Source organism: Syngnathus floridae, chromosome 6 (assembly GCF_059516105.1).
Source record: "Syngnathus floridae isolate MCC-2025c chromosome 6, RoL_Sflo_1.0, whole genome shotgun sequence".
Lineage (NCBI taxonomy): Eukaryota > Metazoa > Chordata > Actinopteri > Syngnathiformes > Syngnathidae > Syngnathus > Syngnathus floridae.
The window spans coordinates 15,931,059-15,955,268 of record NC_142418.1 but is presented as its reverse complement, the minus strand read 5'-3'; the positions used below and the strand labels follow the sequence as shown (position 1 = coordinate 15,955,268).

At 44.0% G+C, this 24,210-nt stretch overlaps 4 protein-coding genes and 1 non-coding gene across 16 annotated transcripts; 3 read left to right on the top strand and 2 right to left on the bottom strand.

Moving 5' to 3' along the window:
* Positions 1-44: 44 nt before the first annotated feature.
* gtf3c6 (general transcription factor IIIC, polypeptide 6, alpha) lies at positions 45-1,505 on the bottom strand. Its single transcript, XM_088377943.1, has 6 exons — positions 1,371-1,505; positions 1,058-1,138; positions 885-948; positions 601-645; positions 399-497; positions 45-336 (listed from the first exon to the last, which is right to left on the bottom strand). The coding sequence occupies exons 1-6, from the start codon at positions 1,392-1,394 to the stop codon at positions 251-253; spliced, it is 399 nt and encodes a 132-aa protein (XP_088234069.1). The 5' UTR covers positions 1,395-1,505; the 3' UTR covers positions 45-250.
* Positions 1,506-1,919: 414 nt separating this feature from the next.
* LOC148396877 (B-cell receptor-associated protein 29-like) lies at positions 1,920-3,870 on the top strand. 3 transcript variants are annotated; one of them, XM_088377939.1, is made up of 8 exons: positions 1,920-1,997; positions 2,347-2,478; positions 2,668-2,768; positions 2,840-2,987; positions 3,064-3,199; positions 3,276-3,372; positions 3,512-3,612; positions 3,679-3,870. In XM_088377939.1, exons 2-8 carry the CDS (start codon positions 2,387-2,389, stop codon positions 3,712-3,714), a joined length of 711 nt encoding a protein of 236 aa, XP_088234065.1. In that variant the 5' UTR covers positions 1,920-1,997; positions 2,347-2,386; the 3' UTR covers positions 3,715-3,870. The 3 variants fall into 3 exon arrangements, with proteins under 3 accessions (XP_088234065.1, XP_088234067.1, XP_088234068.1); XM_088377941.1 differs by having other exon boundaries at positions 1,940-1,996; positions 2,351-2,478; XM_088377942.1 differs by having other exon boundaries at positions 1,964-1,996; positions 2,374-2,478.
* A 223-nt stretch (positions 3,871-4,093) lies between these two features.
* cnot1 (CCR4-NOT transcription complex, subunit 1) lies at positions 4,094-20,868 on the top strand. Of its 9 annotated transcripts, none has more exons than XM_088377933.1 (49): positions 4,094-4,256; positions 6,341-6,637; positions 6,737-6,844; positions 7,078-7,170; positions 7,295-7,363; positions 7,455-7,509; positions 7,627-7,830; positions 7,940-8,108; positions 8,187-8,313; positions 8,393-8,503; positions 8,866-9,036; positions 9,136-9,263; positions 9,379-9,619; positions 9,719-9,838; positions 10,012-10,134; positions 10,222-10,373; positions 10,483-10,633; positions 10,715-10,916; positions 11,054-11,179; positions 11,887-12,011; positions 12,114-12,400; positions 12,481-12,559; positions 12,916-13,155; positions 13,244-13,384; positions 13,468-13,647; positions 13,728-13,844; positions 13,958-14,068; positions 14,142-14,219; positions 14,292-14,469; positions 14,579-14,736; positions 15,021-15,317; positions 15,404-15,544; positions 15,860-15,964; positions 16,062-16,181; positions 16,273-16,467; positions 16,538-16,680; positions 16,802-16,910; positions 17,001-17,170; positions 17,285-17,516; positions 17,596-17,844; positions 17,937-18,100; positions 18,183-18,300; positions 18,386-18,487; positions 18,622-18,795; positions 18,926-19,075; positions 19,146-19,326; positions 19,392-19,524; positions 19,668-19,802; positions 19,947-20,868. In XM_088377933.1, exons 2-49 carry the CDS (start codon positions 6,536-6,538, stop codon positions 20,023-20,025), a joined length of 7,143 nt encoding a protein of 2,380 aa, XP_088234059.1. In that variant the 5' UTR covers positions 4,094-4,256; positions 6,341-6,535; the 3' UTR covers positions 20,026-20,868. The 9 variants fall into 9 exon arrangements, with proteins under 9 accessions (XP_088234059.1, XP_088234052.1, XP_088234058.1 ...); XM_088377926.1 differs by having other exon boundaries at positions 10,715-10,928; positions 11,054-11,194; positions 12,907-13,155; XM_088377932.1 differs by having other exon boundaries at positions 7,072-7,170.
* Positions 20,869-21,077: 209 nt separating this feature from the next.
* On the bottom strand, positions 21,078-24,035 carry setd6 (SET domain containing 6, protein lysine methyltransferase). Of its 2 annotated transcripts, none has more exons than XM_088377937.1 (8): positions 23,919-24,035; positions 22,988-23,059; positions 22,658-22,802; positions 22,448-22,589; positions 22,194-22,388; positions 21,963-22,104; positions 21,543-21,863; positions 21,078-21,430 (listed from the first exon to the last, which is right to left on the bottom strand). In XM_088377937.1, exons 3-8 carry the CDS (start codon positions 22,761-22,763, stop codon positions 21,110-21,112), a joined length of 1,227 nt encoding a protein of 408 aa, XP_088234063.1. In that variant the 5' UTR covers positions 22,764-22,802; positions 22,988-23,059; positions 23,919-24,035; the 3' UTR covers positions 21,078-21,109. The 2 variants fall into 2 exon arrangements, with proteins under 2 accessions (XP_088234063.1, XP_088234062.1); XM_088377936.1 differs by lacking the exon at positions 23,919-24,035 and adding an exon at positions 23,379-23,866.
* trnap-ugg (transfer RNA proline (anticodon UGG)) lies at positions 23,717-23,788 on the top strand. Its single transcript has one exon. It is a non-coding gene; the product is annotated as a tRNA-Pro (tRNA).
* Positions 24,036-24,210: the final 175 nt, after the last annotated feature.

Below are 24,210 nucleotides of genomic sequence, written 5' to 3'. Positions count from 1 at the left end.
GCAATCTTTTCTTTTCAGTCAACGTTTCCAATTACGTACAACAGTCAAAGTAGGATTTTTTTTATTCAATAATGTTTCAAAACACATTAACTACAAAAAACTGCAAATCACAGAATGTACATGAATAAAGCAAAATGCTTCAGGGTGACAATGTCAATAAAATTATCAAAAATATTTTTTAATGGGGCAGCTACTCCATATTGACAGGGACATTAAATAATAATGTGGACAATAAAAACAAAATACATCTTCATTGCATGTCTGGTGTGCATCCGTCCTGTTTTGTTTCTTCAACTGACTGGCAGACTGTGTCGCCCTGCTTATTGCCTTCGGCACCTGCCCACACAAAAACAATGTTATATTGTGATTTTGTACTACACAGCAATGTTATCTATTACCTGCATCACTTTCATTTTCTTTCTTCGTGCTGAGGAAGACCCGCTGCATCATGAGTTTCTTCACCGTCTGACACTTGTACATCAGCTCAGGTACACCGCCTTATTTTCCCGTAGATGTGCACAAACATCAAGATCAAGTATGACTGTGGCAAAAGCAGTGCTAGAAATCATTCAGAGAAGACATTTAGCGTGGAGACTTTACCTTTGCCTTCTCCTTCCTCAAAAAGAACGCATGTTCCTATGGCATCTTTGGAATGGGAAATTGGTGGAGGAAAAAATATGTAATTATTGCTTTGAAGGTCTGTCAGTATCTGGTTAAGTGTGAAGATGTACAATAAAACTGCTGTAGTTTTATTTTGATCATGTAGCCATATGGTCTGTTTACCATATTAATTTCTTTCTAAAGATAATACAAGGTACCAGCTATTTTTGTCCTAAACAATCTTTTTTGAAATTCTTTCCCTCAACAGTGGAGCTTCTTCTTACCTTCATATTCACCTGCAAACACATACTGGCCCACTTGCATCATTGGCTGCTCACTGTCAATATCCTATCAGACAAATGCAAATTAGTTGATTTAAGAATCACAGTGACAGACGGTGTTTGTTCTTTTTCTTTTTGGAGACAACGAAAATACCCCCACAAAAGTCCAAACTTACCAGAATTTTGCAGGTGCCCCGAGACTTGAACATAGCATCATTATTTATGATCCCAGACAGTTCGACAACAACAATCTGCTCCTGGACACAGGCAAGTATCATATTTGTCAAAATTGACCAACCTAATTGTTTTAATAGTCAAAAAAGTGCAATACAGAACACAGAGAGGAGCGCAAGAAAACAAAACTGTTTTGGTGTAGACAGCACGCATGTGCAAGAGTGTCTTAAAACCCCCACAAAAACTAACGTGCTGGCCACACAATTATGTTTTCCAAATCTAAAAGCATTTATTTACATTGATAATATCACGTACCTCCTCTTCCCATTCGTCATCCATGTTTATTGTCACTTTACCCACGAAAGGGGGTCAATGTTTACTCTCTTGCCGCCTGGATACAACCATTGACTTGACTACTTCCGCGATTGGTACGGTGGCCGAGAATGGAAAATGTGACGTCATTCTGTAATTGGGCTTCCTCACCAGTGAGTGTCGCTGTTGTCCATATAATTTACTCTCTTGTGGAGGACATATCTTTAGGCTGCACCATACATTTTGTGCTTCTTCATTTGCTGTTGTTTAGTGCTTTTTGTACTACTGCTATTGTTATTAATTAATACCTTTAAGAACTGAAGAAAATTTGTATTATGTTTGATAAGAAATCAGTTTACATTATAATCCAAATAAAAATAATGTTTTTTTTCTTACCCAAGTGTAAAATATGAATAAAATACAAACACAAATACACTTTTTTTTTTAAAGCACATAAGCGTAATTTGGCCAATGACTAATTAATGACACAGAGGGAAACTATTTTGTGCTCCTAAAGTGATTGACATATGCGACTGTTGTGTAGCACACATGCAGCTGTTGTCCGTGCATGTGTGCAAATGTGTGTGTGCATGGACTTTTCTGGATGTGCTGTGCTCACGCAACTTCTGGTAAGTCAAACTCCTTGTAATCTATTGCTTACTTTGTTTAATTGAAATATATCTTACTGTCTCCTCACTTTTGAATTGGGTAATGAAATTTAATACTGGTGGGGGGCTGAGGAAAGAAAAAGCACCTATAAATAGAAAAAAAAGAAACAAAGCCGAGTTATTCAATCTTAGATTAGTCCTCTCGGCAATTGGAACGAAGTAGCTTCTTTGTACTTACTGAAAACTATTTGTGCAAAGGTCATTAAAAAGTAATCAAAATTTCCACAATCAGCATAAGACTGCCATACCTACACCCAATTACTAGTTCTGTCGAAAACAGATTTTTTTTTTTACTTCTTGACTCATATTGGAAAGTGCCCGTTCGACCTATGACCTAGGAAACAGACCAAGATGACCCTTCAGTGGACGGCCGTGGCCTTCTTTCTCTATGTCGAAATAGGGATCAACCTCATCCTGTGTGCACCTCTCGTATCAGCACAGAGGTAGAATATAAAGTTTACTATTATATTTGGAATGAAAACAAAAGTGTTGCGTGCTAGAATTGCAATACATGTAAATAATTTATATGTTAAATTATAGGTCACATTAATGGTGAAAAAAAATTGTTTTAATTGTGTTTTAGGCTCTGTAAAGATTGTAACTGTAGTAGTACATATAAAATATTTTTGCAGATGGCGTATGGTATTCAGTTGGAGAATATGGAGGTGGTTATCCCCTTACTGGAATAAGTGTTTCTTCACCATGATCATGGTTCTCATTGTTCTTTTCCTCGGTGAGCTACCTGGACACCTCTGTTGTTCATCTCAACTACAAAATGTGAGTAACATTTTATCCACCTCTCAGATGCTGCTCGAGAGGTACACAAGTACTCAAACCCCGAACCGATGCAAGAGGCTCAGGTGAACGCCAATCTCTTCGACCACCTTCACATGAGGCTCTTCAGAGCGCAGAGGAACCTCTACATCTCGGGATTCTCACTCTTCCTCTGGCTGTTAGTTTTATTTCCTACTACTCATTGAAAAACATTGCTTTATTTGCCATATCTGTGCATTTTATATATGTTCCAGTGTCATGCGACGGGTCATCGTCTTGCTCAACCAGGTGGCTGTTGCTGCGGAGAACAATGCGGGTCTTCAGGCACAGATGGAGACCGCTGCCAAAGCCGCCAACAAACATCAAGAGGACAACCGTGTGCTCAAACAAGTCAGAAGAAATCACAATTTTATGATAGGATTGTATCGAAAAGTATGACTTTGGTAAATGTAATCATTGTCCCCAGGCTCTCTCAGATGAGGAAAAGGTCATTTCAGAAAAGAATCATCATCTGAAGATTGAAGTTGAGAGCCTGTCCAGTCAGCTGAAGATGGCAAAAGAGGGTGAGTTTTTGCCACAAAACGTTCTTTTCACAAAAAAATAATTGACTGAAATAAGATCATGGATTGGAAGTATCTGCTTCTCTGAATCTGTAGCATTATTAGCAAAAAAAACCTTATTTGAAGTCTTGCTTGTGTGTAGCCGTGCACAAGTCCCACACTGAAATGGAGGCCATGGGCAGGCAGGCCAAAGGTCTGGCCAAGGAGTATGACCGACTGCTAAGCGAGCATCATCAGCTCCAGGTAAATAAACATGAATCCCCTGATTCTTACCTCTTCTAATTATTTCATATTCTTTTTGATCCTCAGAATCTTCAGAGTGCTTCAGACAAAAAGATCCAATAAACACGGAAGGACATTGACAATTCATGAAGGGGATATGTTATTTATAGAAAATGTACTTTTTTTATTGTTTGTATTTAATAGTGGTAGCTTCAGATAAAATGTAGTGGAAAAAATGTGCAATAAAATCACTGTAATGCTTTTGCATGTGGGCAAGGAGAGCCACGGTTACGCGTGTCCTTTTAGCAGTTTATTGAATTGGACAAACAGTACATAAATATAAAATGAGAGGCCGCACCAAAGGCCTCGTGCCCAGTTCAATCTATGAAATCCATCTATCTAATCTAATCGGTAATACCGAAAACAAATAGTGCCGCACTTATCAGGTGAACGTGAGAGGAGAGCATCTCGCGTGCGTGTGCGGCGCGCGCGCACGCTCGCGCACTCTTCTTGCGGCGAGAGCGCGCCGCGACGGTGACAGTCGCCATTTTATTTTGAAAATCAAACTGCACTTGGAGGCGCCGTGACCCTCTTCCATTTCGCCCAAGTTTGTTTGGAGAGAACGAAGGAGGAATGAGCCACTGAATCACTTTCGTGGAAGCACTGTGAGTTTCGGAATAAATACCCGCTGACATATCCTTCGGTCGCTCGGGTTCATGATGATTCTAACGCTTACGGCAGCGATTTGAAATCAGCAGGACGGTTAGCCACCAGGGTCGGGGATCGACTATTTACTGGAAAGCAGCTGTCATACGTTATCAAATTGCTTAATTTGACAGTTACTCATGGATCATTCCTTCTTGTGATGCACCTATATATTACACGAACTCCACTTTGATATATACTAGAATTAGAGTCGGGGCACTGTTCATTTGTTGGGCACAAAACGCTTGGACCCGAAGTGATTGCAGTTCCGTAAACTAGACGGGAGTCGAAATGAGCTAACAATGCTAATGCTAGCTTTACCCGATCTATATGGATTGTTTCTACTTCTTACTGACGTTATTTTAACCCATATCTCTATAATTCATTACAACAACACTCCCCCGTATTTCGGTAGTTTATTAAATGGGTGTTTAATCAAAGGTTTGCAGCAAACAATTCTAACCTTGTTTCGGGCCTCAGAATTTAGCACGGTTAGCTTGAGTATTAGCGTGAAGAAGCGCTAGACTGTGAGTTAGCTTAATTTCCCCTATGTGTAACATCAGTAGGCATTTATAAACACAGGTAGCCATTTTTGATGTTGCGTAATATTGCCAAATGATTTAGACGAGCTCTAAATGTAATGTTAATTGGCTGTAAGACAGGTTAAGATAAGTTATACGTTAGCTTCGACGGCTAGGTGTGCTCCGTGGACCACACTAGGAAACAATCTTGACTTCTAGAAAGCACGTTTAAATGCTGAATTGGGAATTGGGTTGCCAGCTAACTTGAGTTTATATTATACGTGTTAAATTCTGATTGCAATGGGGCACTTGGATATATTTTTTAAGCCACGTTTCGATTCCTTGTTTATGGCTCGCGCGGAGCATTATGCTACCGTCCATGCACTTGCCCTTTGTTTCACTGTGTGTGTTTTTTTAGTTTATTCCTCTCTACACGATTGCGTCTCCGCGTGTTTGTTGTGTGTACGTTTGGATGTTTGTTGTTTGAAGGGACCACCTTGTTAGGGGAGCGTTATCTGGAATCGGTTCGATCGATTCAGCGTTTTGTTTTAGCTCATCTGAGGCCTAGTGCGAGTGATCTGCAGCTTCGTTTTGGAGTTAAGTTCTCATCCTGTTTTAGATAGCCACCAAACTTTGGGGCGCACACCTCCAGATAGATGTGCCCGAGTTGGTTAATCTCACAGTAATGGATGTTGGAATGTGCTAAAGGGAATATTTCCAGCTGTCATGCTCGCAGGCCTCAAAAAGCCTATCTTATTTTGGCATGACAAGAAGTTGGTAAATACAGTGAACACTTGCTGTTTGTGGCTATTTGGGATCAAAACCAGACGTGAGAAGGAACATATCAATTTCCTATAAATGATAAATTGAGCCTTAAATACTCACCTCTAAACTATGATTATGATAATTATTATATACTTTTGTGAACCTTACCCTGAAAAATAATTGGCTTACTGGTGATTTAATTTTGGAAAAAATGCACAACAATCACCATCCTGTAAAAACACCAATTACTACTTTCGTTTTAGCCATGTTATGACATTGACTGATGAATATATACACTTTTTTTTTTAAATCTGTCGCTTTAATTGGTCACAGCACCTTATGTAAGAGTGAGCAACTGATCAGCTGTTAACACTACTGCCAATACTGTTACGGACTTTTATCATGAAGGTTACCATCTTGCTTTGTGTGGTATCGGTTCCACAATGGCCCTAACCTGCTTTACTCTACCCGATTTTTCAATCCCATGTCTATTCACACTCTGTCCAGCTACCAACCGGTGGCTACTGCTTGGTTTATGGTGACTTAAAAGTATCATAGGGGATTACAGAAAGTACATGAAAATACCCAAATCGGCGTGAATTCTCAAAGTTTCTTTTTTTTACATGAAAATTTCTAAAGAGATGAGTTTTTTTGGAAGCAGAAATGTCAATCATGTTTACAGAAATGATACAGCTAGTTGTATACGCTAATCTCGTAAATAATGTGGCCATTACTAATTTTTGATCTCTTCATTGCAGATGCTGAACCTTATTTTAAACTGAAAGACTATCAAGGACCGGGAAGCCACTAACAGAAAATCTCATTTGGACGTCACCATTTTTTTCACACCTTTTGGGGGGGGGGAGGAAAAGTAATCTATCACTGAAGTGACTAAAGGGGAATAATGGTGATTTTGCGCCGTGCTCGGCCGCCTGCTTCCGCCCCAACCAGCAATGAATCTTGACTCGCTCTCGCTGGCTTTGTCTCAAATCAGCTATTTGGTAGACAATTTGACAAAGAAAAACTACAGAGCCAGCCAGCAAGAAATACAGCATGTGAGTGTTTTTATTTTTTTATTTTTTTTTTTAATTACTATGATGTTGCGGAACATGTGAAGGTGTGACACTAACTCGCGTTAACGGGCCTTTTTCCAGATTGTTAATCGTCACGGTCCTGAGGCAGACAGGCATCTACTTCGCTGTCTTTTCTCACATGTGGATTTCAGTGGCGATGGTAAAAGCAGCGGCAAGGATTTTCACCAGGTAATTTTTTTTTAAGCAAAATCAAAGCCCATTAAATATTTGTATTGACTGTGCGTCTGCATTATTTTTTATTTCCCTTATTTTTGTCAGCCTGTCACCATAAATAGAAGAGTAATGTAAATGTTTGAGTTGTAAGCACTTGTGAGATTTCCCTTTATAGCCCTTCATATGCTTTTTTTTTGTGTTTGCACTTTCCTCCCTGGCATGTTGTTTCCAACTTGCCCAAGACACAGTTTCTGATCCAGGAGTGCGTGTCGCTGATATCAAAGCCCAACTTTATCTCGACTCTGTGCTACGCCATCGACAATCCCCTGCACTACCAAAAGGTACACCAGCAATTTTCATCTAACACTTCCTTAAATACAATGAGTGCAGATTCATAAGCAAAAAAGTTTTTTACAGCTTATGTTCAGTCGCAAATGAGAATTTGATTTTTTTTGTTTATTTCAGAGTTTGAAACCATCTGCCCACTTATTCACTCAACTAAGTAAAGTTCTTAAGCTCAGCAAGGTTCAAGAGGTAAGCTACTCAAGGCAACTGCTACAATTAGCATGAAGTAATGCGTCAAAGCATTCTGAAATGGACTAACTCGCTCTCTTTTACATTATAGGTGATATTTGGCCTTGCGCTGCTCAACTCCTACAACGCAGACCTTCGGGGATTTGGTAAGCAGTCCTGCATAGAGCTTTATGAAAGAGTGCTTCATTAAAAAAAAAAATGCATATATTCATTCGTGTCCTGACTTTTAATGTGTTTTTTTTTTTTTTTAAATACCTGCTCAGCTGCGCAGTTCATAAAGCAGAAGCTCCCCGACCTCTTGCGGTCATACATCGACGCAGATCTCGGCGGAAACCAAGAAGGTGGCTTCCAGGACATCGCTATAGAGGTCTTACACCTGCTGCTCTCCCATTTACTCTTTGGCCAGAAGGGAGCCAGCGGGGTTGGACAAGAGCAGATTGACGCCTTCTTGAAGACACTTTGCCGAGGTAAGTTGAATCCTGCAGTCCACACAGGTCAACTGTTATGGGTTAGGGTTAGGGTGTCTCGCTCCTAATATCAAATAGTTGGATTGAGTGTCATCTGTTTTGGTTTCAGATTTCCCTCAGGAGCGCTGCCCTGTGGTGCTCGCACCACTGTTGTACCCTGAAAAACGGGACATTCTCATGGATAGGATCCTGCCTGACTCTGGAGAGTTAGCCAAGACCATCATGGAGAGTTCTCTCGCGGAATTCATGCAGGAAGTCGGCTACGGCTTCTGTACCAGGTATGTTTGCTCTCGGCTTTGAGTCGGTGTGTGCGCCCCTTCGTTGTCAGTACTGACCTGTTTGCACTTTCTCCTCAGTCTGGACGAGTGCAGAAACATAATCCACCAGTATGGGGTGAGGGAGGTGACGGCCAGCCAGGTTGCCAGGGTCCTGGGCATGATGGCACGCACCCACTCTGGCCTAACTGATGGCATCCCCCTACAGGTGAGTTACTCGGTTGTATGCAATTTGACAGCAAAACTGTTTCTATACGTTCCAGCTTGTCTTTTGTATCTTCTCGTAGTCAATTTCTGCACCTGGAAGTGGCATCTGGAGTGACGGAAAGGATAAGAATGATGGGTCGCAGGCGCACACCTGGAATGTCGAGGTCCTCATCGACGTGGTTAAAGAAGTGGTACGTCAACGTTCTTCTACTGTGCAAAAGAAAGGAAGGCACATCGTGATAAGCTAGCAGGTTGATTCTGACATTTTACTCCAGCTCTCCGCTTTTACAATAATTACGACGGAACTGTACAGAAAATGGATTAAAGAACTCTGGTGTGCTTGCATGCGTGGCTCCAGGCATTAGTTAAACATTCATAGATTCGCTGGGAACACTAGCTTGTTAATGTCTGGCATCACACAGGACAGACGTTGCGCGTCATACAAAAGAAAAATCTATTTAACATGGTTGTATGTGTTTTTTTTTTTAAATGCCATTTCTTTATTTTACTTCACTTCCAGCCTCTACTCACTTTGCCCTTGTCAATCCTTTAGAATCCAAACCTGAACTTCAAAGAGGTGACGTACGAACTGGATCACGCAGGATTCCTAATCCGGGATAGTAAGGGCCTGAATATCGTGGTGTACGGCATTCAGCGGGGTTTGGGCATGGAGGTTTTCCCTGTGGATCTCATATATCGGCCATGGAAACACGCAGAAGGACAGGTAATGTTAACTTTTGGTGAAGTCAATGCAGACCCAATGGCTATAACTTTTGTCAAATGTTTGACGACCTCTCTCAACCCTTTCCATGTTGTTTTCCAGTTATCATTCATTCAGCACTCTCTAATGAGCCCTGAAGTGTTCTGCTTCGCCGACTACCCTTGCCACACAGTAGCCATCGACATCCTTAAAGCTCCACCGGAGGATGACAACAGGGAGATTGCGACATGGTATGGAATTGGTCCATTTTGAGGTTTCTCATTTTCCACTATAATGGAACACACAAGTCACAAACCAATTGCAGACCACACACACACGAGCCTGAAACGTCTGAACTCCTCACAGGAAAAGTTTGGATTTGGTGGAAAGCCTGCTTCGGCTATCAGAGGTCGGCCAGTACGAGCAAGTGAAGCAACTCTTCAGCTTCCCCATCAAGCACTGCCCGGATATGCTTGTTATGGCGTTGCTGCAGATCTCCACCTCCTGGCATACGCTGCGCCATGAGCTCATCTCTACCCTAATGCCTATCTTTCTGGGCAACCACCCCAACTCTGCTATCATTCTGCACTATGCCTGGCATGGACAGGTTGGTTATAAAATATGCCCACAAATCGGCTGTAGTATTTATACCATGGTTGTGCACCCAAATCTGATGTGTTTTTTTTTCTTCTCTTTTCTCCCCCAGGGACAGTCTCCGTCCATCCGTCAGTTAATAATGCATTCAATGGCTGAGTGGTATATGAGAGGTGAGCAGTATGACCAAGCCAAGTTGTCCCGCATCCTGGATGTGGCCCAAGACTTGAAGGTTTGTCACAACACACCGAAAACATTTGAAAACAAGACGACAGCACCACACACATTTGATGCCAAAGTCAATATGGAAACAAAGTTTTGTTTCGTTTGATTTAACCGGAGGCTGTTGGACACTTATGTTAGTGGGCGTTCTGTCATTCTGTCCGTATTTTGTTTGTTCTCCAGTCTCTCTCGATGCTGCTGAATGGTACTCCGTTTGCCTTTGTTATTGACCTTGCTGCACTTGCCTCTCGCCGTGAATACCTCAAACTTGATAAATGGCTGAGTGACAAAATTAGAGAGCACGGGGTATGTCTCAATGTTAATGTTTTAAACGCACTCGATGGGATCGGTATGGAAGTAATTTTGTGTTTGTTTTTTCTTTCTCTGGGTCAGGAACCTTTTATCCAAGCTTGCGTCACATTCCTGAAACGCCGATGCCCATCCATTATGGGGGGTCTGGCCCCAGACAAGGATCAGCCTAAGAGCTCTCAGTTGCCTCCAGAGACCTTAGCCACCATGCTGGCCTGTCTTCAGTCTTGTGCTGGGTGAGTGCCCACCTGTTATTCAATATTTGTGCTTGCTCCTGGCATTAAATAGTTTTTTCTTTTTGGTGCACCATTTCAAACTGAAATTTTTGTTTCACCCATCGCTCAGGAATGTTTCGCAAGAGCTGTCAGAGACCATCCTGACCATGGTTGCAAACTGCAGCAATGTTATGAACAAAGCCCGACAGCCACCACCTGGAGTCATGCCGAAAGGACGGGCCCCGAGCACCAGCAGCCTGGATGCCATTTCCCCGGTTCAGGTATCCTCCAACAAAATAAACTGTATTTCACCGTATTAGCCGAACCATTCTCAATCCAACATGCCTTCTCTTGCTTGTTAGGTGGACCCTCTAACTGGGATGGGCGCTTTGAATCTGGGCAGCACGGCCACCTCCCACACTCAGAGCATGCAGGGTTTCCCCACCTCCCTCAGTTCGGCTTTCAGTAATCCCCAGTCGCCAGCAAAGGCATTTCCACCACTCTCAAACACCAATCCAAGCACACCATTTGGCGGTATTGGCAGCTTGTCCTCGCAGCTTCCTGGTATGGACTCTGGTACTGTACTTTTTCCAAAAGATTTTTCTTGAATATGCAGAATGAAAGTAATGTCCTGATTTTAAACACTTCTCCGTCGACACTCAGAAAGGCTGTAGTTTAAAGCAGACTCTGTTTCCGTCCAGGTCCCTTGGGCTCAGGCATCGGCACGGGTATCGGTTCTAGTCTTGGAATGCCGGCAGTAAGCACTGATCCATTCAGCACCAGAAAGATGAGCACACCAAGCCTGAACCCTCCTACCTTCCAGCAGAGTAAGATGAAGGCCTGTAAGTGGCGGTGGTAGTGGTGTGACTGAGAGCCTCGCCTTGCGCTGCTCAGCACTGTATTTCCTCTGCAACTAATGACAATGTTTAAAAATCTATATTTTAGAAGGACATTGTAGTCTGGACAATCATGGCATTAAGAACCATCTGTCTTATATCTTTGACATATCAAATCTGTCCCTGAAATCCCATTTAAGCTTGCAAATATTTTGTAGAGGAAATACAGGCCAGTCTTCCATTCCTTGTCTGCTTAAGCTGACAGCCCCACTTTAGTTTTTTTTGCTTTTTAAGAGTCTTGAATACGCAAGTATATCTGTGTGTCTCAGTAAATTAGAATATTAAGGGTGGGGGGGATTTTATTTACTAGTTCAAATAAAAAAAAAGCCAACCTGGAATTCTATGGATTCATTAAATGCATAGGAAAATTGTAACCATTTTATAACTAGAATGATGGGCCTAATTAAATGCCCAAATTTTGAATCTCTCAAGATTAGAATATTCAAACTCATTTCAAGTATCAAGTGTGCTTCCAGAACAGGGCACTGTTGCATAATATCATGTCTCATAATTCATTGAGATGCATCTGTATACTTGTGACTTGAGACGCAAGAATAAATTACATGGCTCATGCTTTGCTTTTATGGAGTCACTACCTTCCAGTACATCATCTCAACTCTGTAATCTTCTCCTCCCAGCTGACCTTTCTCAGGTTTGGCCTGAGGCAAACCAGCACTTTAGCAAGGAGATCGATGATGAAGCCAACAGTTACTTCCAGCGCATCTACAACCACCCACCTCACCCGACGATGTCTGTGGATGAAGTACGTAGCCAAATTGATTTGAGTCTTCTTCATTGAGTGGATCTAGAAGTGGCTGGATTGTAACATGGCTGCCAATCACCGAGCAAAATTGTCCACCTCCAGGTTCTAGAGATGCTGCAGAGGTTCAAAGATTCCAACATCAACAGGGAGCGGGAGGTGTTTAATTGTATGCTTCGGAACTTGTTTGAGGAGTACCGCTTCTTCCCGCAATACCCGGACAAGGAGCTGCACATCACGGCCTGCCTGTTTGGCGGCATTATCGAAAAGGGTCTCGTCACCTACATGGCCCTCGGCCTTGCACTCAGATACGTGCTTGAAGCCCTAAGAAAACCGTTTGGATCCAAAATGTATTACTTTGGAATTGCTGCTCTCGACCGGTTCAAAAACAGGTATTCAATTTTGTTTTGATTCATTCGACAGCTGTCGTGTCATGTTTGACTAAAATGGTTAAAATCCCGTGTGGTTTTAGATTGAAGGATTACCCCCAGTATTGTCAACATCTTGCATCAATTGGTCATTTTTTGCAGTTCCCCCACCATTTACAAGAGGTAACAAGGTTTCCTTAATTGAGCAAAGTCTGGATGCCAGGGCTGAACGATTTTATCATTTTTTTTTCATCAAAAATGTGATGACAGTCAACATGACCACATGATTGCGAAAGCTTCATGTTTTTTTGCAGCACTTCTGACTGACCCAGAATCTCTTGCATTAACTATATGTGTTAATAGTGTATAGAAGATAATAGTTGATAGAATATCATCTGGCCCGTTCCATCAATTGCAATTTGCTCTTTTCCTGAAATCGTTCAGCCCTGCTTGTTGCCCTAATATCGCCTGCGGTGATGCACTACTGAAAGATAGATTAAATCCTACGCTCTGCATCTTCCAATATCCTGTGTGTGCAGTATATTGAGTACGGCCAACAGTCACGGGACCCCCCGGTGAAGATGCAAGGCTCCATCACCACCCCAGGCAGTCTGGCGCTGGCACAGGTGCAAGCCCAATCGCAGCAACCCGGTATCCCGAAAGCGCCGCAGCCGGGACAGACGAGCACCCTCGTCACGACCACGACAACCACTACCACGGCCGCGAAGACCACTACCATCACAAGGCCAACGCCCAGCAGCTTCAAGAAGGACGTGCCAGTGAGTTTGACTCAACATTTACATACTTGTTGGTAAAGTAAGCTAAGATAAACTTTGTATTCCCCCCCCCCCCTCCCCCCCCTCGCAGCCCTCCATAAACACTACAAATATTGACACTCTCCTGGTGGCCACTGACCAAACGGAAAGGATTGTAGAACCTCCAGAGAATGTCCAGGAGAAGATTGCGTTCATCTTCAATAACCTTTCTCAGTCAAACATGACACAAAAGGTAAGTAAGTGAGGGCTGGAAATATCAATTGATGTCATTGATTATAATGAGCTAAGCGGTTATCATTTCTCTCTTTTAATTAGGTAGAGGAATTGAAAGAGACTGTGAAAGAAGAGTTCATGCCATGGGTGTCTCAGTATCTGGTGATGAAGCGTGTCAGCATTGAGCCCAATTTCCACAGTCTCTACTCCAACTTTCTAGACACACTCAAGAATCCCGAGTTTGTCAAGATGGTCCTCACGGAGACATACAGGAACATCAAGGTTGGAGATTTGTGGGAACTCTAGTGGAAATACAGTGTGTGGCCTACAACTATAAAAACTGCCTTTTGTTCTCCATTCAGGTTTTGTTGACATCTGACAAAGCCGCTGCCAATTTCTCTGATCGCTCATTGCTGAAGAACTTGGGTCACTGGCTGGGCATGATTACACTGGCCAAAAACAAACCTATTCTCCATACAGTAAGATGTTTAACGTCTTTAGTCCTTTGGGATCTCAGTTGGACTTTCAGATAGCTTCACCCCACCCCACATAATTTAAGGTGACTCAGTGTTTCCTCACATTGTTTTTTCAGGATCTGGAAATTAAGTCACTGCTACTGGAAGCCTATGTGAAAGGCCAACAGGAGCTGCTTTATGTGGTTCCCTTTGTGGCTAAAGTTTTGGAGTCCAGCCTGCGAAGCATGGTGAGCCCGCGATATTGATTGAGATGGTCGTGGCCCGAGCCTGCACCTTCATGGTTTGTTTTGACTTTTGTAGGTGTTCAGGCCCCAGAATCCTTGGACCATGGCCATCATGAATGTTCTTGCAGAGCTACATCAAGAACATGACCTCAAGGTGGGATTTTAAAACTAATTGGCAGGCATCGGAGAACACTGTAGAAATGCTGACATTTGCCTTCCATTGCAGCTTAACCTGAAATTTGAGATTGAAGTTCTCTGTAAGAACTTGTCCCTGGACATCAATGACCTGAAGCCAGGAAACCTGCTGAAGGACAAGGACAAGCTTAAGAGTCTCGAGGAGCAGCTTTCGGCACCAAAGAAAGAAGCAAAGCCTCCCGATGAAATGCTCCCAGTCTCGACATCAGGTCAGTCTACATTTGAACACAAGTTAATAAAGTATTTCCATGTTTTGTGTTTGCCTGTGTATTTTTTCTTCAGATTTTAAATCTGACTTTTTTTTTTTGTGACCAACAGGAGACTTTGTTCCGTTTCCAGCACCACCCTCCACTGTAGCTGCCACCACCACCACACCTTGCACAACCACGGGGCCCCCCACCCCACAGTTCAGTTATCACGACATTAATGTGTATGCCTTGGCAGGCCTGGCACCACACATTAATATAAATGCCAATGTAAGTAGTGGCTCAATTTGTCCAAGTACACACACACACACACACACACACACACACACATTTCTTTTATTGTTGTTTTTTCTTGCGGGAGGTAGGATCATTCTAGACTTGGGATGTCGTCAGTTATTTAAATTTTCATACATTAAAGAAGATGCAAAATTGACAGGAAAAAATTGCAATACATTTGTTTTGAAATGATGGTACCTTTATAAATTAAAGTCCAATCAATTTAAGTGAATTGCTACTGATTAACTTCACCGTCTCTTTTTTTTACCCCTCTTTAGATCCCTCTTCTACAAGCCCATCCTCAATTGAAGCAGTGTGTGAGGCAGTCAGTTGAGCGTGCCGTTCAAGAGCTCGTGCACCCCGTGGTTGACCGCTCTATTAAAATCGCCATGACGACGTGCGAGCAAATCATCCGGAAGGACTTTGCCCTGGATTCAGAGGAGTCCCGCATGCGCGTGGCGGCCCACCACATGATGAGGAACCTGACGGCCGGCATGGCCATGATCACCTGCCGTGAGCCCCTGCTCGTCAGCATTGCCGCAAATCTGAAGAACAGTTTTGCGGCTGCACTGAGGGTAGGATCAGTTCTGATAGTTCAGCCCGCTTTCTTTGACAAATTATGAATGTTTTTTTTTTTTTTTTTTCCTTCCCCTGTTGTCAGGCGCCGACTCCCCAGCAGAGGGAAATGATGGAGGAAGCTGCAGCCAGGGTTGCTCAGGAGAACTGTGAACTGGCATGTTGCTTTATTCAGAAGACCGCTGTAGAGAAGGCCGGCCCTGAAATGGACAAGAGGCTCGCCACGGTGAGGCTTCACAAAAGTCACATTTAAGCATCTATTGATTAGCTCTGGCTTTGATCAAAACCAGCAGTTCTTCAATATTGATTGAACACAGTGCATTAGCGTCTCACCACCAACCACAAATTAATTCGACCACACATTGCTTTTGAGAACACAAGGTGGGCCAAAAGTAGGTGGATCATCATCGATCCAAGATCCAAAAGAAATTCCAAATGTTTATTAAAAAAAATAAACATTCACCCTTGCATTAGACAGTACAGTGAACAGTAGGATAATATATATCATTTATAATCAACTTGTGTGTCCCTTGTCGTGCAGGAATTCGAGTTGAGGAAGCATGCACGCCAAGAAGGGCGTCGGTACTGTGATCCAGTTGTTTTGACTTACCAGGCTGAACGTATGCCTGAGCAGATAAGACTAAAGGTAAATCAGCTCAACAGATGATTGATTTTAATATCAGTTCCAGTGTATGCACTACCTAACTTGCCGAACGGAGTCAAACAACATCTTTGTTTTTTAGGTGGGAGGAGTCGACCAAAAGCAGCTCGCTGTGTACGAGGAGTTTGCAAGAAACGTTCCGGGTTTCTTGCCAAGTAATGATCTTACCCAACCAACCGGTTTTCTTGCTCAACCAATGAAGGTGACTTGTTTTTGTCCCAAGTGTGTCAAGTCAATTTACACAAAATGTCACAAAGCCGTATTTTATTTATTGCAATTACCTTTGTCAACAGCAACAAGCTTGGGCCACGGATGATGTCGCCCAAATCTATGACAAGTGCATGGCAGACTTGGAGCAGCATCTTCACGCCATCCCTCAGGCGCTCTCCATGAATCCCCTGACCCAAGCGCTGCGTAGCCTTCTGGAGGCTGTGGTCTTAGCAAGAAACTCCAGGGATGGTATCGCAGCACTTGGACTGCTGCAGAAGGTAGGACTTAAAGCTCTCTATCCCAGTCCCTTTACCGTTGGTGAAAACCATGTTTGCGCTCCTTTGGCAGGCTGTGGAAGGTCTTCTGGATGCCACCAGCGGAGCCGATAATGACTTGCTGCTCCGCTACAGAGAATGTCACCTGTTGGTTCTGAAAGCTCTCCAGGATGGACGTGCATACGGACCACAGTGGTGCAACAAACAGATCACCAGGTGAGTGCGGAGTCATTTCAGTTACATAATACAGGAAGTCCCTGTTATGAGTCGGATGACAGTCTCATCAACTTAAGAGTTGGAAAAACACTTTTTCTAATTGCGTGTCATTGATTAACAGGTGTCTCATTGAATGCCGCGATGAGTACAAGTACAATGTCGAGGCGGTGGAGCTTTTGATTCGAAACCATCTTGTGAATATGCAGCAGTATGATCTGCACCTGGCCCAGGTACTCGGCATATAATTGTCCAACGACGAAACAAAAAGGTGCGTGGCGGCTGTTTCGATTCACACTCTTCCGTCGTGGTTCGCATTGCAGTCGATGGAGAACGGACTTCACTACATGGCCGTGGCGTTTGCCATGCAGTTAGTGAAGCTGCTGCTTGTGGACGAGCGCAGCGTCAGCCACGTCACCGAAGCAGACCTCTTCCACACCATTGAGACTTTGATGAGGACCTGCGCACACTCTCGAGCAAATGCGCCAGAAGGGTAAATTACACGGAACTCTCGTTTGATTGCGGTTCATCTTATGAGTCTTCTGGAAAAATACAACACAGCCCGGTCAGGTCTTGTCTTCTAAAGTGTTTGTGAATATTTCCCCAGTCTTCCCCAGTTGATGGAAGTCGTACGCTCCAACTACGAGGCAATGATCGATCGGGCCCACGGCGGGCCGAACTTCATGATGCACTCCGGGATCACCCAAGCGTCGGAGTACGATGATCCGCCTGGCCTGCGGGAAAAGGCCGAATATCTCTTGAGGGAATGGGTCAACTTGTACCACTCAGCCGCTGCTGGCCGGGACAGCACCAAAGCATTCTCTGCCTTTGTAGGCCAGGTACTCAGCAGCTCATTGAAAAGCGAAGAGCACCACGTTTGTGATTTGTCTCAAAAGTCTGTGACGTTCCGCCACTCAGATGCACCAGCAGGGTATTCTGAAGACGGATGACCTGATCACGCGCTTCTTCAGGCTGTGCACGGAGATGTGTGTGGAAATCAGTTATCGCGCGCAGGCTGAACAGCAGCACAACCCGGCGGCCAGCGCAGCCATCATCAGAGCAAAGTGCTACCACAACCTCGACGCCTTTGTTCGACTCATAGCCCTGCTCGTCAAACATTCTGGAGAGGCTTCCAACACCGTGACCAAGATCAACCTCCTCAACAAGGTACAACGTTGATAGGAGGTCCAAAATTCTTGCCGGTGAACAAAAACTACCGTACAGTCCTCACAATTCGAGCTTCTGTTTTCTCCCACTAGGTGCTGGGAATCGTCGTTGGGGTGTTGATCCAGGATCACGATGTCCGCCAGACAGAATTCCAGCAGCTGCCCTACCACCGCATTTTCATCATGTTGCTGTTGGAACTCAACGCCCCCGAGCACGTCCTGGAGACTATCAACTTCCAGACGCTCACTGCCTTCTGGTAGGACCTGCCTCTACCGATGACTTAGCAGGGAGGTTCTGGTCCATCTGAGATTTTTGACCGAATTGACACCCCTCTTTAGCAACACCTTCCACATCCTGAGACCCACCAAGGCACCGGGTTTTGTGTACGCTTGGCTCGAACTGATCTCCCATCGCATCTTCATCGCCCGCATGCTCGCGCACACGCCACAGCAGAAGGTTTGCCTTGCGCGTGGTCACAATGCAGAGGACCGCAGCGCGCCAAATGTTACGCGAGTGTAAATGTTTTGTCGTCCCTCCGCAGGGTTGGCCCATGTACGCGCAGTTGCTCATTGATCTCTTCAAGTACCTGGCACCTTTCCTTCGAAATGTAGAGCTCAACAAACCTATGCAAATCCTCTACAAGGTATGTGTTCACCCTATTATGATAGTGGTACCTTGATTTTTGCGTACCCTAAATATTTTTTCAAGTTACAAGCCTATCATTGTTTTTGTTCTCTTCCCCCCCGAGCCATGATTGAAAATTTTGTTTTGTTTTAGGGCACACTGAGGGTACTGCTGGTCCTGTTGCACGACTTCCCAGAGTTCTTGTGCGATTACCATTATGGGTTCTGTGACGTGATCCCGCCCAACTGCATTCAGCTGCGCAACCTCATCCTGAGTGCCTTTCCACGCAACATGAGGCTCCCCGACCCTTTCACACCCAATCTCAAGGTAGAAAGCGCTCACACGCACACTCAAAGACAATAGAAGAACAGATGCACCCCGGGGGTTTACAAAGTATTGGACTTAGCTTCCCCACAATTATGTTTATGCTTATATTTGTCTGTGATGTCACGTGCAGGTGGACATGCTGAGTGAGATCAACATCGCTCCTCGCATCCTCACCAACTTCACAGCAGTTATGCCTTCCCAGTTCAAGAAGGATCTGGACTCGTATCTGAAAACGCGTTCACCCGTCACTTTCCTCTCAGAGCTGCGCAGCAATCTACAGGTGAAGTTTTTTGTTTTTTTTTAAAGGGTTGCGTTATTGGAAATCTGAATTTTTTTTTTGGGTCGGACAGGTTTCTAACGAGCCAGGAAACCGCTACAACATCCAGCTGATCAACGCCTTGGTGTTGTATGTGGGCACGCAGGCCATCGCGCACATCCACAACAAGGGCAGCACGCCCTCCATGAGCACCATTACCCACTCTGCACACATGGACATCTTCCAGAACCTGGCTGTGGACTTGGACACTGAGGGTAACCTGCCTAGACGACTGAGCAATATTGAAGATGACACTGAACACGTACGTTGTGCTTTTCAGGACGTTACTTGTTCTTGAACGCCATCGCCAACCAGCTGCGCTACCCAAACAGCCACACGCATTATTTCAGCTGCACCATGCTCTATCTCTTTGCCGAGGCTAACACTGAGGCCATCCAGGAGCAGATCACCAGGTCAGTTTGTGTACCCGCTCACGCGTGGGGACAATCGCTTGAAATGATTCGTTGCATTTTAATTTACTTGGGAGTAATTGAGTAGATTTAACACGTTTGGTCACCGAACCAATTCAACAGCGTTAACGCCTCGTCTCGCACAGGGTCCTTTTGGAGAGGCTGATTGTGAACCGGCCTCACCCGTGGGGTCTCCTCATCACCTTCATCGAGCTCATCAAGAATCCCGCCTTCAAGTTCTGGAGCCATGACTTTGTGCACTGTGCCCCTGAGATTGAAAAGTGGGTTTAGCTGAATCTAACAATTGGATCTTAATCTACTGTCAGTCCACCCCATATTTTTTTTTTTGGGGGGGGGTCTGTTGGGTTTGTCAAATCGAGGCATTTCCTGTTGGCTTTGATAAAACGTCTCCCTGTCCTCGTCAGGTTGTTCCAGTCGGTGGCTCAGTGCTGCATGGGTCAGAAGCAGGCCCAGCAGGTGATGGAAGGAACTGGCGCCAGCTAGCCTGGCTCACGTTGCAGCTCGTAGCCCTCGAGAGAGAAAGAGAGAGAGAGAGAGAGCACACACGTATGCACCTCCCCCTTCACTGTTGGCAGCACTGGATAAACTGGCAACCACAGTCCGTTGAGAAATGTGGGCTTAAGGACTACTGCTCCTGGTTCTGAAGATTTACATTTTTTTGTTGATCCCTTTTGGAGCTAAGTCTGGAAGGAGATGATGGATGTGAGAAATGCTGTTTAAATACTTTTTTTGATGCTTTGATGTAAATATTATGGGGGGGTGGAGAGCGGTGGGACATGTCACATTTGTACACTGACATGTTAAAAAAAAAAAAAAAATCTGAACATAATTTCGTTCTACCAAAGTTTTTGGTTTGTTCCCTCACAAATCCTTTTCATCCCTCACTTTGTTTGCTCTCAGGCAGAAAGCTAAAACCGATTGAAGAAAAAAATGTTTGCTTTATTTTTGTTTCATTTTTTTTCTGTCCTCAAGTGGACCCGAAGATGTAGTTTAATCTCCCGGGGGAGGGGCCTGATGTTGGTGCTTTTTGGGCGAGATGCTTTACTGATGGTTTACTGACGGCTGGCGCTGACACGTCTCTCTCTCCCGGGCGCTTGTAAAATTGTGCAAAGTGAAAATGATTGACCTTGTATCTTGACAATTTGTACAAAGATTCAAATTGAAGAACAACAGAAGGACCAATACAGACCATTTTGTAACATTTTGAATGTTTTGTAAATGTATTGGTCCATGTGTATTTTGTAGTCCTTTCTAGTTTGCCTTTAGTTCTTGCTAATTAATTGCAGTATGCGTACATACAGTAAAATAAAGCGTTCAAACTGCAAATCATGATTGTAATACCTTATTTGCTATTAGATTGGGTTTATAAAATAGTACTTTCCCCCCTATCTCATAAATATACAGTATAAAAAAGTGAATCCATGAGTAGGTACTGAATAAGTTTGTTGGAGTCTGCTGTACTTTCAAATAATTTTAATGTCAAATGAATGTTTAAAGCATTTGAGATAGTTAAAAAAAACACGATGAAACTGTAATTAATGGACATTGCAAAGGAAAAATGTTTATTTCATGTCTTTGTGAGCTCCATGACTTTTTCCAGGATGCTTTTCTGTCCATATCTGACATGCAGTGCCTTCCTCTGCCTGCTGCTCAGTCTCTCTAGCAAAACCTGGTCTTCCATCAGGACTCTATCCTGGTCCACATCGGGGTAGCCCCTCATGGTCAGACGCGCCGCTTCATGGATGAGCCACTTCCACTTGGTCTTTAATCCAGACAGCCCGTCATTGGAGAATGCCTGAGAAATGATCTTCTCATCTTCGTCCTCGTCAACCTCCCATCCGTCATTATCTTTCAACTCGGAGAACTCGTCCCTGGACATGCACAGCACCTAAATCCCACCATACATCAGTACGTATTCCGACTCGGAATTCCCATACTTGCACTATTGAAATGTTTGTAAATGCTATTTTGATATTTAATCTATCGACCATGTGTATCACCTTAAGCACACTGTGCAACTCCATGTCGGTGAGGCAGCCATGTTTGCCGAAAACAAACGGTCCTTTATCCTGTAGCAACTCCCACATCTCCTCCAACAGTTGTGGATCCCCATCTGGCTTGGAATGATCACAAGATGAACCTGTCGTGGCCGCTTTGTACAGGTTGATGACTGGGATGTCGGCGGTGTCGTCAGTATTGTCGGAAGGCGGCTGGGTGAAGCCGTACATGTGCAGCAGCTGCCAGTTAGCCATTTGCCCGTACGTGTTGAACACTTCCTCGCCTTTTTTGATAGGACGCACGCATACCATCTTCAAAGTGTCCTGAGGGGGTGAACAGAGAAGATGTTTGGAAGCAAACTTTTAGGGGGAGTTGACAGAAGCAGAAGCAAGACAAAAAAAATTGCATAAGTGTGTCTTTACTGGCATGAACTCCAGATTAGCATTGTGCTTGGAAACATGGTTGAGCATATCAGCCATGGGAACCATCATAGGTGGATTGGGAGCCTTTCCCTCATCATCATCATCTTCATCATCATCTGCTTCTTCTTGTGGCTCTTGGAAACTACACGGGGAGGAAATAAGACTTCAAGCTCTCTGTTGCCAATGTTTAAAAGAAGCAGTGAAGAAAACTTTAAAGTATGTTTGACTAACCTGTAGGCCATGACAAAAGCCACTAGCTGCGTGTACAGCTCCAGAGTGTGCGTGCTGGTGTTCCACATGTCTGGATGCTTGGTAATGAAAGGCAGGACCACATCTTTGTATTCCCTCTGAATGTTATCCAGGTCTTTCTCCACTGCCTCTGGTATACCGGTTCCCTTCAGGAGTCCATCACGCTCTTCTTTGGACCTGATTGGAGCATTAACACCTTGTAGTTGTGACCTCATATAATTCTGTTTCCCCCTCACCAGAACATGGGGTGGTCCAGCATCTTGAAGTCGGTCCATAATGACAGGTATGGTTTCCATTTGGACTGAGCTGTGGTGTATTCATACAGCAGAGCTAGAAGGAGCGGCACCCAGCCTGAGGTGCTTTCCAAGGAGAACTTCTCTGAACAAAAAGAGATATGTTAGAAAAATGTGATGGAGGGGGGGAATATTGTATGTTGGAGAAGTTACCTCGCTCCAGCAGGGCTGCGACGTGGGTCATCCCCTGGTGAAGAAGAGCCGATCTGGGGATGGTGAACAACACCTCACCTTTCTCAATGTCGTCCTGAGCCAGCATCCCATAGTCGGCCACCACACCTTCTTTGCTCACTCGCACCTGAAGTTGAAATGATCCAACACCAGAATGCCATGAGAGTTCACCGGATGTAAATTTTCCAGTTACACGCCAAAGGTAAACAAATGAATAATTTTCCACAATATTTGCAATTGTTGTTCAACAAAAAATTTAATGCTTTCACTTAATTGCTCCAATTAAGGATTCTGCTCTGGAAAGGAACGTACCTTGGTGCTGAGCACTAGACCTACGCTGTCGCACCACCGAAGGAAGTCCTGCAGGGAAGTATCATCGTCCACCTGCACAGTAGGAAGAGGAAAATTAAAAATATATATATTTGTAGCTAATTAGGTGACAATTTTGTGATGGAAAAAATACGCATATTTATGCATAGGTCACACGTTTTAAATGTAGATCAAATGATGTCAGGAAGTTTATTATTTAGAATATATTGTCTTTATATGTCAAATGGTTTGACTCAACCTACACTAAGATGTAGTATCGGTACTAGTTAATAAGCTATTTATCGCTACAGCACGTGTAAAGTACACACGAGAGCTATCTACTATACGTCGCACTGCAGCATTACATAAACGAATTGATTTAACGAAACCGAACCTTGAGTCGCTTGGCTTCAGATGCCATTTTCTGAGCTTGTTGAACCCCGTCAAGCGGCAAAGTGGATTTTAAACAGCTTCACGATCCGTAGCAGAGTAGCTCCAACACGTGGAGACAGAAGGCAGGACTAGACGCGGAAGAAGAACGAGCAGGCAGAACGTGGAGGATGGATAATCGAGCTTGATAAAGCTAACACAAAATGTCGTTAGAGCAAAGTGTTATTTTATGAGTCACTGCTAAATGACAAAAATATCAGTATTTTTTTAAATAAACTTTGGTGGGATTACCAAATCAGAATTTGTAATGTTATAATAGCAATGATTTCCCTGTGCTACTGTGGCTCGTTGGTCTAGGGGTATGATTCTCGCTTTGGGTGCGAGAGGTCCCGGGTTCAAATCCCGGACGAGCCCAATTTTTATTATTTACTAATTTTGCCCATCTCCATGATCTCTTACTAACCCAAATCCCCAGAGAAACAACAAAAGCACCCCAAAAGGACAGCACCGGAAATGTCCCGAGTTGCAAAATTGTAATGTCTACCTGTGGCCTCACAGAGGGCGCTGTTTCACATCCTGAAGACACCCAACTTGCCACATCATCAAGTTTTTGAATTTTGAAAACTGACTGGTTTTAGTGACTTGGTTTAGCGAAACGATTCTGATTCTCGCTTCGCGTGCTGTTCAACTGGGTTCAACGTAGATAGATTTGCCCCTATCCTTTGTCAGGCTGAGGGCCCGCCTTCTCTAACCGTCGATTGGCTGATTGCAGTTCATCGTCTTATTGGCCGGAAGGAACATCTGTCAGCGCCTCTTGGGACATATGTGAAAGTGAA